Raw genomic sequence first — 14613 nt, 5'->3', positions numbered from 1 at the left:
TAAAGATTCATGGAAAAGTTTCAAAGCAGCATGCTTTCAGTACAAGAACACTATTTTTGTAATTACTCAAAAAAAATGGCTTAAAATTTATATTTTAAGTAGAGATTAAGGATGGAAAACCAATGTATTTAACAACGCCTTTTTAAAATCACATTCACTATTAAATCCAAGTCTGGAAAAATACTCCATGTAAGGATAAAACCTTCCACTAAACAACGTTCTGCAGTAAAAAAAGGGCACATTCTACATAATTTTCACCCAAACTATTTTCATTTCTACAGAACCCTTTTCTTTCTCAAACCTTCCCTAGGACAAAGACAGTGCTGTTTCTCTGCTGTTGTTCACTCTGTGCAACTTCTTCTTTTCTTTTTTATTTTGCCCTCTTTTAAAACACTTCTTAAAGCACTCCCTAGACTTTGAGCTCTTGAGCACACAAAAATATCATCAGTGTAGTCATGGTTTCTCCAGTAAAACACTCCCAAAGCTATATAAGTTTGGGATATTGTGTAGCACATATTGTCTCCTGATTCTTTCTGGGTACATATAAATTCAGGGTATAAATCATGGCTTGGTTTAACGTGGCAACTGCTGGCAAGCACTAACACAATTTAAAGGAAAATGCTTCATCTCCAACATCTCAGAACTCCAGTAAAACTAGAGGGGACCTGAAGCCCATCAGCAATGGGAGTGTTCAGCTGCAAAGCCTTTTCTCATTAAGCAGCTGAGAACAGACACTTTGATTGCAGCTTTCTGGACAGTGTGAGGTAGCCAAGAGATTTATTTATAACAGCAATTTTTGTGCACTGCCAGGGTCATTGATTCAAGGGAAGAATTTGGGGTCGGCAGCTATTCCTAGGAAAAAAGGAGACATGAAGTTTTCTCTGAGTTACGTAAAGGATTTCCAGAGCCCTTTTGTTAAATGCGAGGTCTATAAAGACTTCAGTCAGAGAAGAGAGATTATAATACTGGTAAGTATAAAAAGCTGAAACTGCTCAGAAACCAAAATCCTTAAAGAACAAACTTCTTAATAAGCTCACCACTTTTAAGAGCTGCATTAACATTTCATGTTTGCAACTGCTGACTGCCTCATTTGTGCTTCTGATTCACAAAAAGATTCAGTTTCTAACATCTAGCACATAAGAGTGAGGTATTTCTAAACAAGCTAGAGGAACAACTGTGGGAATCAGAAAAATAGAAACTTCTAGATACTAAAGAGTTTGATTTACAGCCTCAGAAGAAGCTTAAATTGATGTAAAAATACAATACACAGACATTAAACGGAAAAATCATAAATTTATGTTTCTAGAGTGGTAAGTAAGAATATAACTTAAGTAAGTGAGAAACTGTATTGATAAGATAGTGATAGGTTTATAATGTAGGGGTGAGGTTATACAGATTATATAGGTTATAGATATGTAGTGTAGAGGTCATACAGAATAAGCTAAGAGTTTAGAAGTTATAATAGAAATATGTGTATATGTACAACAGCAGCCTGTGAGACAAAAGTATCTGCAGTGCAGTCGAAGTAAAAGTGATTAGTTAAAAAAACAAAATAAATCTTGTAACATCTGTCCATTAAACTAGAAAGAATATAAATAGTTATAAATATATAACTAGAAAGTTATCTATTATATAAAATTATATATATATTATATACAATTATATAAATATTCTATAAATATATAACCAGAAAGTTATATATTACCTTGCAACGAAGAAACTTGTGACTACTCTTGAACTATAAGCAGCTACTTAATCTCATAAATCTCACAACCTCTAAAACTAACATTTATCTAAAGAATAAATCATTCTTAACCCAAAAGTAATCCCATTCCCTCATTAGCAACAGCAACCATGACAAATAACAAAGGGAAATATTGTTCTTTCGATGAAAGAACAAGCACAGCCTTTTCTCTTTAATCTGGCACTGAACGGGAAGCACGGGCACAGCAGGGAGGGCCCGGAGCTGCTGACCTGTGTAGAGGCGGTAGCACTTCCCGGAGCGGTTGCGGCCGGCACGCCCTGCCCGCTGGTTGGCCGAGGCTTTGGACACGGGCACCACCACCAGGCACTCGATGGCCGTCTTGGGGTTGTAGGCACGCAGCTTCACAAAGCCACAGTCGATGACAAAGGCGATGCCGTGCACTGTGATGGAGGTCTCGGCAATGTTGGTGGCAACGATCACCTGCAGGCACGGGCACAGAGAGGATCCTGTGAGCTCTCAGCGAGCTCATCAGCCAAATACCAGCCAGGGACATCTCAGCCGTGAGAGGCCCAGGACACACTCAGTAGCACAAAAAGATACAGTACCAGCAGAAGGAGTTGACAGCTTGAAATAAGACAGTTTGTACAGCAGTTCTCACAGCTTCACAATCGCTTTCTTATTCAAATTTATTCTCTCTTCATAAAGGAAGAGCTTGGCAGTGTTTGCAGGGAAAAAGATTAACTGACTGTAAATCAAGTGTTCTTATGTAGCAAACTAAGAATGTTTTCTTTCTGCTTCTCATTTACACTGAACTATTCTTTGCACACTCCCAAAGCTACGTAAGGTGAGGTAGGAAGATGTAAAGCTATGTAAGGAATAAAGTGGGACATAGGAGGAGAACAGAGTTGATTAAGAGTTCCACATTCAGCATTCCTGCAGGGATTCACTTATATATGTATGCCCTAAAATAATTAAATAATTGTTCCCAGGCAACAGTGGGAAATCTAATGTTTATTTCACCTAAAATTAAAAAGTAAACTTTGAAAGTTAACTGACTAATGTCATATCCTGGAGAGAAGTATTTATATGAAATGTTCTTCAATGGCAGATGAACAATTTCACTTGTCAAATCCCAGCAGGTACAAGAATTACAAGTCACCTTGGTGTAGTTTTGTCAGCTTATTTCAGCCCCAACACAGGATCTGTATAAGCAGAAAGCACTAATCACATCCAATTATATACTTCTGTGACATTAAATGTCTAAACAAGACTTACAGAAGTCAAAATAAAGCTTTTTTTTCCCCACTAAAATCAAGTAAGCTTGAACTTCTTCCTTAGATGAAAATACAGCACTTACCCACTCTGTCACCAATTTTTCTATTACTGGTGGAAAAGAGCCATGGACATTCAGATCACAAAAAGAAAGAAAAAGGTAAAAGCAAAGGAGTTCAGAGGGTAAGAAGACAAATACAAAGTTGTATGGAGACACTTAAAAATTGCAGAGTTGGTGAGGCACAGAGGAGAGCTGGAACTGACATGTCTAGGAGTGATCAAAGATGAAAAGGGAAGCCAGGGAACATGTTCTTGGTTCCCAGTTTGAAAGCTGACAGCACTGATGGGAGATGCAGAAAGCCTCCTCCAAAGCAGCATTTGCAAGAGTCCCGTGATGTGAACCTGATAAATGCAACCTGTGTGCTGCAGACACCCTTCTGGGCGGTGGAAATTGAGACAGACACAAGAGCTCACCTTCCTGACAGTGTGAGGGACTCTCTCAAACACTTTCAGCTGCTCAGGAGAAGGCAGCCCAGCATACATGGGCAGAACACGGAGGTGCTTCTTCATGCCGGCGCGAGCGAGGGCCCGAGCCTGCTCTATGAGCATGGAAACCACAGTCTCCACTTCCTCCTGCAGCCAGAGCAGCACAGGGCACACAATGAGAGAAGCTGCACTTTAACAGCACATTCCTGTCACCTAGATAAAGAACCTGCACCAAATAATAGCACTGTACTTGTCCAAACTCCAGGATTTGACTAGCTCACTCCATGCTGTAGTATTCTTAAGATAAATTGCTATTAGGAATAAATAAAGCTTTATACATGTTTGTGTTCACTGTCATTTGAGTCAATGTCCTATCACAAACACTTGAGCAAAATCACAGGGAACCAAGCTTAGGAGGAAGTAGGTTAATTTTCCTGTCTGTCTCAACTGGTGAGAGCAAAATGGGAGGCCAGAATGCTGTGGGCCTGATCAGGAATGGCACAGGAACAGCACTGACACCTCTTGCTCAACTTAATGTTTAATCTCAGCTGTGGCATCTCACTCTTAAAAACAGAAAACAAAATGTTCAAACATTGCCTCATGAAAAAGCAAATTCATTATTCCAAAGTTAAATCAATAAAGGGGAGGAGGAATTGCTTTTGAAAATATGCAAGCTGTTACTGAAGTTCTTCAAGGGAGCTCCTCACTGGAGAAATGAGCTGCCTTCCATTTGCTCTTCCCAGCTGCAAAGTGAGCTGACAAGCATAAATAGAGCAGAAGAGACCAGTACATTTTGATCTCATGGCAATTTGTTTTTCTGTCAGACACTTCAGATGTTAAGCCTAACAAATGGAAACTCCATTTGCCTTAACTATTAATGATGACTCACTGTCAATTTAACAACTGGGTATGTGTGACTTGCACCAGCAAACCACACAGAATTCCACTCACTAACAAGGCTGAGAAATACAGCATTAAATGACAAAAACTATCATCCATCACTAGTTTTGATAAATTCAGGCCATATGTTGTCTTCACATCTTTGGGACTGGCCTAGTTTTGCTCCCATCAATAGAGAAATGCTTGTCATCTTTACTGAGAATAAAGTAAGCACAACTAAAAAAAGCCTCAGGAGACTGGGGCAGCTTTGCAAAGCTCACAATACAGCACTGTAAAGCAAAAAAAAATTGCTTGTCTATACCTGGCCAGTTAAAAATGCCAGTATATCACCATCATTCTCCATCTGGTGAATTTTCATTGTAGTTTCCACAGTTGATTTTATATAGTCAGGAACAGGGCTGTGGGGAGAGAAAACAGCAGAGACATGAGCAGAAAAATAGGTACAGACTGCTCCCCTCCAGCAGGGACAAACAGAGCAGCTTTGGGACTGCAGAGCTCTAACCTAGACAAAATGATAGCACAGTTGCACAGTCTCACTACTGCCAAGACCAGACAGGAACACACCTCTGTAGGTAAAAGATGTCCACTGGAAACGTCCTCCCCTCAACAGTGAGGATCACACTGGTGTCTTTGCTGGGGTCACCGGTATCATTTTGATTAAAGAAATCCCTGAATTTCTACATTAAAATAAAAACAAACACTTTCAATTTGACATTTCAAGGAATGGAGAGAAAAACCTAAAGACACAAAGACGTTAAATCACTACTACTTGGATGTTTACTTTATCAATATGACAATGTCAATTAAAAAATGTGAAAGCTTGATTTTGTTGCCTTCTATTCTGTCTGGGGTTCAGGCATTTAGCACAAATAGTGTTGCAATGTCTCATTACTTTGAGAAGTAAAAATTGGACAGGGAAATAAAATTGATTATATCAGCTGCTACAGTTGGAAAAAGAAGATGAAGAAACTTTTGACTGGAAGTTAAATCTATCAAAGTAGCAAAGTCAAAGCTAAGAAGAACTCAGAAATAATTGGGGCAAAAAGGTTTGTGCAGGGCCTGCATATTCTCATCCATTTTGGTGTGAGTGAGTTAATTTTACAGCCCTTACTGAACACCAAGATAGCACTCTGTAAAAGCAGAGTTAGGCATGATTTATGAAATTTTTTGATTTATGTATTGTGAGACACCTTAATAAATTCAGATCTATTATCATGAAGTATTTTCAATAAATAACAGCAAAAGATGGAACTTAAGAATCCATATAATTCATCTTAACTTTCATGAGCATTGTAGAGATAACCATCAAATCTCTGTATTAAAAAATATATTTATATAGTCACACCAATCATTTTGCTGTATTAAATCATTTTAGATTAACTGTCATCTATTTGAAATGTGGTTTCTGGCAGTTAAAATTCTGCATTGTAATGTACAGAATATACAGCAGTGCAAACACTACCAAAGCACAGCACACTACCAACATTCATGGCATATGGTACTTGTCACTATAGGAAATCTCTTCAGTGCCACATCTTATTAAGGCCAGAGCAGTTAGGAAAAGTGGAGAAAAGGAATGAACATGATGTAGGAGATGGAATAGCTACCATATGAGGAGAGACTGAAAAGGCTCTGCTTGGGGAGAACAAGGTTGAAAAGACATAGCTGAAGTTTACAGAATCAAAGGTGACAAAGTAAATGTAAAGCTGGTTTTGGGGGTGTTTTTTTTAAACACAAATACCCAGTACAAGAACTGAGAGATCCTTGATGAAACTAACAGGTTTGAAAGAATTAGACCAACTACTTCATTATACAGCAGGTGGCAAACTCCTGGAAATTACTCATGGTGTCCTGGAGATTTGCAGATTCAAAGACAAATGAACAAACAGCAGGTCCATAAACACATAGTAGAGGGAAACAGCAGGAAGGTGCTGACTAATATCTGTACTACAACTATTGCAGCTGCTGAGGCAGCTCAGACTGAACAGACCCACAGCAGGTGCACAGCCTCACGTGCTCTCCCTAACAGCATCTCCTGTTGCAGCTGCTACAAGCAGAACACAGGGCTGGGTGAAACCCTGCTCAGCTCTAAGAGAGTTTCTCTTCTCTTCCTACTCAAAATTAAATTCAGGGTGTTTTTACTAAGTTTACATAAGTGTCCACAGGCCATGAGTCAATCAGGGATGTAGTAAGATCTCACTGATATTAAATCTATTAATTTATCATTTATTTTTACTTGTCTATACTTGCCTCAGGTAATTTCTATCAGCAAAACTGAGCTAAATGTCCCTTAATAAATTAAGCCAAGAGAACATATTTTTATAAAGAATACAATAAGGGGAAAAAAGATATCAGTGCATAAAAAGCAGATTCATATTTAAATTCACATCCAAAACAGTTTGCTAATAGAACATGAAAACCAAACAGAGCAACTGAACTACAGCAGATTTTTTCCTGCAACCACTCAAGCAGCACAGAGGATAAGCTGTACATGAGTAGCAGTGGAGCTGTCACCTAATGTCACCTCACTTCAACCCAAATCTCTGAGCTGTACCTCTGCATCCAAGGTGGCTGAAGCTACAATCAGGCGAAGATCCCCACGCTTCTTCTGAACCTGGGAGAGAGACCACCAACACCCAGAGTTAAAAATGCTTTCTGAAATATAAGACTAGAACCAAGATTTAGAGAATCCAGATTACCAAAAACCTATCTGTAAAACTACAAGACAGGTGATGAATTAGGCAGCCATATCACCCCACAGGTCTAAGAACCAAATGACTGTTTGGATTTTTATGTATTTATTTTAAGGGCATCCAGTCAGTTATTTTAAATTACTCTTGATTTCTGGTGGGAATCAGATCATTAGTAGGCTGAAAGTCAGCAACAAGCCCCAATCAGATCACTTCACATGATCAGCAGCAGCAGAATCAACAGTGTATTTTTGGAACTATCAGCTAAGGAGACATTTCAGCACCAGGGGAAAGAAACAGAGGATCCTCAATGTCAGATGACCGAAGTAAATAGCTGGGTATGTACAATAGGCTGCAGGATAAATGAGGAAGCAGCAATCACACTCCCTAAATGAGGAAGCAGCAATCACACTCCCTCAATTACCAGCCATCAGGATCAGAGGTTGAATGAAAAGGATGGAAATTAAAACAGTTACAGAGAACTGTATTAAAATCACCAAATTAAAACTACAGAATTACACTGAATTAAAAAAGAATTACCTTTTTTAGTAAGCCAATGGCAATGTCTGTATAAAGAGTCCTTTCATGAGCTTCATCCAGCATGAGGACACTGTGAAAAAAGCAGAAAGGTAAGGTTTCAAAAATTACTTGACTGACACTAGAATCAGTGTCTCCCTGTCTTCTAGAAACACCATTATTTGAAATCTGCTGCTGGACTATTACTGTTCACAGCCACTTAGAGACTTGGGGAAGTTAAAAAACTTGCAGCAGTGAAGCAGGGAGAAAAATGTACCTGATACCATATGGGACATATACACTGTTCTCTATTCAGGTTAGGTTTTGGAAAGGAGTAGAAGAAAAAGGTCTATGTTTACTGTACTGCATAGGTTTTCTGGATATCAGAAAAGCCTGTTTGTTGTTGACTCTTTTTATTAGTATAAGGAAGAAAAAATAATCTAAAACTAGGAAATGAAACAATTCAGACTCCATAAGGTTCCTTTAGCTTTCATCTCAAAACTATAGGATCAAATCCTGTTGGCTTTGGTGCTGCAATGATCAACTAACAACAGTATGTTGTTGCTAAAAACAATGTCGTTTTTACAACATAAAGAAGTCAGACTTCTACAATATTTTTCACTTTTTTGGTATTTAATTTTAAATAGCCGCTAATAATTCATAAAAACTGCTACCATAATAGCTTGAAAAAAGCAGGTTTGTACCAAATTGCACTTCAGAAATCACTCATTCCATGTTTTCTTACCTGTATCTTGTTAATAAAGGATCAGCCATCATTTCCCTCACCAGCATACCATCAGTTAGAAACTAGAAGTAAATGAAAAAAAAAAAGTAAAAAAATCTAGTCATATAGTCTCCACTAACTGTGATTTTTATAGATGCTTTTGTAGGCTTTTGCCTGAATGTTTCCTGGCCTCTAATTTTCTAATGATCTATCAAATTAGACTCTGATTGCAACTGTGGTCCTGAACTAAGTAAGAATTGATGGTAAAACCCTCCAAATTTCCAACTCTAAATGAATAATCATGCTTTAAAAAATTAAATTCAGCTCTATTTAATGAACAAATATCTCCATTTCTTTCACTGTAAAAGGAACACCATCCTCTGAAAAAAATAAATCACAAAGCAAAATGTCTCACTCATCATCACTGCTATTCCAGCACAACTAAAGCAAGTCCTTTTCTGCAAGAACACAAACAACACTAACATTGCTCACAGCACTGAAAAACAGCTGCAAAGTTGCTATTTAATCCACCAAATTATCTCTCAGCCTACTCATCTTGGGTTTTGTCTGTGCTTTTAATCAAAATCTATTGTTAGAGGAGGATACTTTTAATTTGTGATTCACTGCAGCCTTTCCCTATGACTTTGTGTGACACACAGGTCACACCAGTGCTGTACCAACAGTTGGCCATACCTTGAAATTGTCCTCTAGATTTAAAATGGTGCTTGTCAGACTATCAGAATAGAACAGGTACTCATTTTAATAAGGTTTTGATTGCCACAGCCATTTCAAGCACAATTTTGGGGTACCCAACTGGGAAGCTGAAATGTTACCTATTCTCTTGAGTGGGTATCACAACATTCTCATTATTTTGCAAAAGAACTTGAAGAGTTCCAACTAATCCCTTCAGAGTAACCACACACTGCTGGTGTTTCACCTTAATTCTTGTAGCCTGTGGGTCTGTGCAGTCGTCAAAGCGGATGCAATAGCCAACCTCATGTCCCAGCACTGCTCCTCTTTCATCAGCAACTCGGCCTGCAACCTGAGAAAAGAGATCCTCATGAGCAACAGCTCAGCACCCTTCAGCCTTGTGTCATGACAAACTACAAAGACATCTAAAGACACAATAAAACACAATACATTAATTAGTCCCTGTAGAATTCCAACCACAAGTTAGTGTCAATCTTTGAGTGACACTCTAGCCCATACCTACAGGCAGTGAGTTCATGATTTCAGTTGGAATCCTATCACCCCACCACTTTTAGCCCAAGAATTCAGGATAATTGTCAGTCTGGGTAATGCAAGCAGAAGTGCAGGAATTTCTAAACTATGCTTCATATCTTTGCAGCTACCTATCTTTATTTCTAACAATCCCCATGCTCCAGATGGGAAAGCAGATAAGTCACCTATTAAATTAAAATATCATTTTCAGTTCAGGACAAAGCAATAAATCATCAGTTATATTTCTCATCTCCAGTAACAGCCACAGTCCAGGCAGGCTGCAACAACAGTCTCAAAGAAAAACCCTGCTGGGTCCATGTCCTAAGCCTGAATGGAATAATCTTTCTATTTTAGGCTTAAAAATGACGCATTGAGACATGAAAGGGAAAAGAGAAGAGAGTTTGCTGTGAGAATTCATTGCAGCACTCACAACATCTCCTGTAAAACTTGTGCTCTGTCAGCTGGATGCCCTGTGAAGGAGAAAAGGGAGGACACTGCAGGCAGACTGCCCAAAGCACAAGATGCAGAGCACTGCTAGAGACTGTTCCCTTAACCAGGGCTGGATCTGGTCAAGGAATACTGGATTCTACAGTATCTACTGAGGTAAATGCCAGTGTGTTGTAGATACCATTTTTTATATTACAGAGAACAGGCAAAATGAGGGTTATAAAATGGCACCTCAGCTCTCTGTAAAAAAAGAATGCTGCCGCAGAAACTTCACCCAAAACAGAGCCTGGCAGCAGCTGTGAAGGTAAAGGAGCAGTGGATGCTTTCTGTGCATGCTGCTACCAGACAGAAGAAGTCATTGCCCTCAGCATTTCCTTTTTCCCCTCACAGCACATCCAGATGATGTTATGCTCTCCAAGGCAAAATATGTATATGCAAAAATCTCTCACAATAAAACTGTTTCATTTTTACAAGGCGAAACAAAAACCCCACACCTCATAAAAACAACAAAAAAACAAACACAAAAAATATTAAAAACCTGGTTATGAATTGTTAGAAAGAGGCACACAACCTCTTGTTTCTTCCACTGGCTGCATAACTAAATTCAGATTTACATCACTGTTTCACCTTGTGAAAGAAGTTGAGGGTCACACAAGCATAGTTCTAGTCCTGAGTCAATCACAGCTCAGCCCTAAGTTCTGCACACAGTTCTGCTGACATCAGTCAGTTTTACTTCAAAGCTTCTACATCTGCAGTCCTAGAATGCTGGAATGTTTGGCCAGACCCACTAATCAGGTAGAATTCAGTGTGTAACACCAGCAGCTCTCAGAGAAAGACAAGCAGAAACATCTTTTCCTTCAGGAGCTCATGCAGATTCCTGCTACTCAGCAAAACCTGCTGATACCCTGGAGGTTCTAATGAAAACAGAATGGGGAGAAGGGGACACTCACTGAAACAGCAGCGACCCGACGAGGCTGTGTCACCCCAACAACTCTTCCTTCAGCTGTCCAGCCAGCTTCTGCCAGGTACTGCAAACAACAGTGGGGACAGGAGAGACACTGTCATGCTGTGGTTACACCAAGGTGTTAGCTCCTCACACTTTGTGTTTTTACCTGGCTCTGCTCAATATTCCATGGAAAATCCCCTGGGGGGGCTACCTGATCTCACCAACCCAAACAGACACTTACTTGTGGAATCTGTGTTGATTTCCCACATCCTGTTTCCCCAATAATCACCAGGGTCTGGTAGTTCTCCACAAGGTAAAGTATGTGATTTCTTAGCTGAAAGAGAAGATGACATATAAACATAAAAAGCAAATAGTACAAAAATAAGAAAACAATTAAAACTACAATATTTACATATCTGGCAGACACAGTAACTTCTTGTTACATGGAGTTCACTGCCAAAAGCTAAACAGTCCTTTAAAATCTATAAATGACATGTACAGCATATAGTAAATAACATCCATCAACAAAGCCCTTAAAACTCACTTACAGTTGCCAAACAAGACAATAAATTCCAACAAATAGAGAGCAAAGCCATAAAATTATTATTTATGTCGCAACGTGATTTTATACTGCTCTTTCAAAAAAAAAAAAAAAAAACACCCAGAAGAACCAGGCATCATACAGCACATTTAATATATCAAAAATAACTCCTGTACCTTAAAAACAGGCAGCTTTTGCCTTTGCTGTTCAATGGAGAGGGAAGCATAAGGGTTGTAGATGACAGTGACAGCGCTGCTCTCAGCAGGGCTCTGCCTCTCCTCCGAGACACTGACACCAGGACCTTCTGAGCCTACACAGCAGGAGTGAAATTTAACTGGAACAACACACCTCTGCCAGGTGTATCACAATACAGCCAAAATAAAGATGTTTCATACAAATAGGAATCATGGGTAGCAGCATATTAAAAAAAACAAACACGTTTTCTGCAAAAGCAATTGAAATATTTCCTAACAATAAACAAGGGATATGCCTCTCACTTCAGCTCTGAATTTACCTCAGGAACTGAAACTTGATTTATTCCTGCTGCAAATTATCACAAAGCTACTGACAACTGAAACTGTGGAATCACACAAGAGAACTAGAGACAAAAACTCATCTCAGTAACAGAATGGGTCATCTCCAGCTGCAGATTCAACCAGAAAAGCCTGAGAGCAAAGAGGAGGATTCCCCTGTTCTGTAGGATTTCTTTGCTTGCACTTCTCCCACTGTTAAAAGGTTAGTTCTTTTCAGAGCTGCCAAGCAGTTCTACCACAAATCAACAACTATCAACATTATTTCCAAGGTGCTTCTCCACGGAGCTGCTCTCCCTGGTGTTAACCACGGTTGTTCCCACCCCTGGCCAGGATTTTGCTCCTCCCTCAGAACTCCTTGGGATCCCCCTGCACACTTCACATCCCCTGGAGACCCCGGCAAAGGGCAGCACACCCAACCCACAAACCACCCTCTCCACACCGGGCAGCACCCAGCTGGAGCCACAAACACCCCCTGGGCTTTGGCAGGGAGAGGACAGCCATTGCCCCACTGCCCTCATTGAATCATCAAGGTTGGAAAAGACCTTCCCCATCATCCAGCCCAACCATCACCATCACTGTAATCCCTAAAGCACATCACCCAGCACCGGACTCAGACGCCTCTTAAAAACCCTCACGGATGGTGACTCCACCACCTCCCCGGGCAAATTACTGCAAAGCCCGACCACCTGAACAGTGAAATAAAAAATGAAAATAGCTAATGGGAATCTGCCGTGTCTCAGTTTAAGGCTATTTCCCGGTTCTCTGACGGCAGACACGGCAGAAGGGACCGGCTCAGCACAGCCTGTCAAGGAGTTGTAGGGAGCGATGAGGTCACCCCTAAGCCTCCTCTTCTGGAGACTAAGCAAACCCATTCCCCCCGCCGCTCTTCATACGACACGTTCTCGAATCCTTTCAGAGCCTTGCTGCCCTTCACTGTAAATGCACCAGCGACCCCAGAGAGCCGAGGGGAGCAGCGCCGCACCACTCACCACGGCCATCCAGCTCGGAGCTCTGTCCCCCCCATCCCTCACCACGGCCAGCAGAGATCCATTCCCCGCACCCTCCACCGCGGGCAGCCCGCGGCGGGGCTCCGTGCCTCGCACCCCCACAGCCCGCATCCCCCACATCCCTCACCCGGCTTCCAAAACTTCACCGGCCCCACGGGCGCCGCCATCTTGGGGTGAGAGGGCGGCCGGAAGCGGCGCGCGGCGCCCACGTGACGCGGCCCGCGTTGCCATGGAGACCGCCCCCCGCCCGAGCCCTCCCCTCACACGGAGTGCCCGAAGGTTTCGGCCCGTGGCAGATCTGCCCTTCTTCCCTGTGAAAAATGTGTATTTTATGATTGGCTTTTCGCAAATAATAAAATGAGTATTTCCTGTGTTGTGTTAGAAAGTGATGCTGTGTTAATTCTCTTAAGTAGTGTGTTAAATATAGTTTTAGGTTATAACAAAATGCTAAAATAGAAACTATGCTATGCAGGATACTTTTTTTTCTAAAGAAAGGACTCACACCAAAGAGCAGCCACAGGACACCTGAATCTTTCACAGAAAGAGAATTTATTGCCCCATTGTCAGAAGAAACGAACTTCTTCCTGCCTCTCTCATCCCTGAAGACGCCGTCAGGATTCAGAGGAAGAAGCTGACCCTGCCCAGACAGAATCCTGTGTGTGAATGGAATTGATGCATCATGTATGAGGTGTATGGACGTGCAACAGGCTGTCGCTTTTAAGGGTTAATCCTCTGTTAACGTGGGTCTTTTTTGGGCTTATGTTGCCCAGAAAAAAGTACCCGGACATCCGTAGCTCTTTGTTTCTATAGTCTCATATTGTCCTGATTCAAATTGTCCAAATTATTATTACTCTAATTGTATTAATATTTTTATAATTTTATTACTATTAATCTTTTAAAATTTTAAAAACAAGGGATTGGCGTTTTTCACATTCCCCCTGCCTTTTCTCCCCTCCCAAGGCAGAGCTCTGCGGCCCAGAGACACCGCAGTTACTGTAAGCTCTCGGTAACAGCCAGTTCGGCAAACTGAGGTGCGGCTGGAGGGCTGGCAGTGGCTGTCCCTCGAGCAGTGGATTATGAGGGAATAAGGTACAAACTGGCATCAGGTGAGACCCATCAGAAGCTGGGGCTGCCCCTGGATCCCTGGCAGTGTCCAAGGCCAGGTTGGACTTTGGGGCTTGGAACAGCCTGGGACAGTGAAATGTTTCCCTGCTCATGGCAGGGGTTGGGATGAGATCGGCTTTGAGGTCTTTTCCAACCCAACCCCTTCTCTGCTCACCTGGGGGAGCACACAGGATTTAACGAGGCCAAAGATCACTGTCCAGAAGTCCCTGCTCATTATTTAATTAAAGCTGATTCCTCCTCCAGTGAAGGATGCCTCCACACTACCCCCACCACAGCTGCTGCACTTTACACCAGGCTGAAGGACAAGAAAGAAAATTATCACACTAATAGTGAATAGATACATCTGGGCCCCACCACAGGCTGCTTACAGCCTATTTAAACCACAAACACACCCATGGAAGTTACTATAAGAATCAAACTTATCAAAGGCTTTGAGTTAATTAAGTAGAAGCTGAAGGAAATACAAAAAATAGCCCAAACCGCCTCTAGTAAGTTTATTA

At 41.1% G+C, this 14613-nt stretch overlaps 1 protein-coding gene across 2 annotated transcripts in view; it reads right to left on the bottom strand.

Annotated features, from left to right (window-relative positions):
- The window catches only part of DHX35 (DEAH-box helicase 35), a 28697-nt gene extending 15488 nt beyond the window's left edge, over nucleotides 1-13209 (bottom strand). The window contains exons 1-12 of one of the 2 annotated variants that reach the window (XM_059862452.1): nucleotides 13116-13209; nucleotides 11625-11758; nucleotides 11149-11241; nucleotides 10912-10989; nucleotides 9231-9335; nucleotides 8315-8376; nucleotides 7594-7663; nucleotides 6918-6977; nucleotides 4928-5040; nucleotides 4665-4761; nucleotides 3452-3610; nucleotides 1975-2185 (exon numbers count right to left, since the gene is read on the bottom strand). In XM_059862452.1, the coding sequence (XP_059718435.1) occupies nucleotides 1975-2185; nucleotides 3452-3610; nucleotides 4665-4761; nucleotides 4928-5040; nucleotides 6918-6977; nucleotides 7594-7663; nucleotides 8315-8376; nucleotides 9231-9335; nucleotides 10912-10989; nucleotides 11149-11241; nucleotides 11625-11758; nucleotides 13116-13155 (1222 nt within the window). In that variant the 5' untranslated portion in view covers nucleotides 13156-13209. The remainder of the gene's footprint in view (nucleotides 1-1974; nucleotides 2186-3451; nucleotides 3611-4664; nucleotides 4762-4927; nucleotides 5041-6917; nucleotides 6978-7593; nucleotides 7664-8314; nucleotides 8377-9230; nucleotides 9336-10911; nucleotides 10990-11148; nucleotides 11242-11624; nucleotides 11759-13115) is intronic. The other variant, XM_059862453.1, reaches the window with a different exon arrangement.
- Between the last annotated feature and the right edge of the window lie 1404 nt (nucleotides 13210-14613).

Source organism: Haemorhous mexicanus, chromosome 18 (genome assembly GCF_027477595.1).
Source record: "Haemorhous mexicanus isolate bHaeMex1 chromosome 18, bHaeMex1.pri, whole genome shotgun sequence".
NCBI lineage: Eukaryota > Metazoa > Chordata > Aves > Passeriformes > Fringillidae > Haemorhous > Haemorhous mexicanus.
This window is presented reverse-complemented; position numbering and strand designations above follow the sequence as displayed.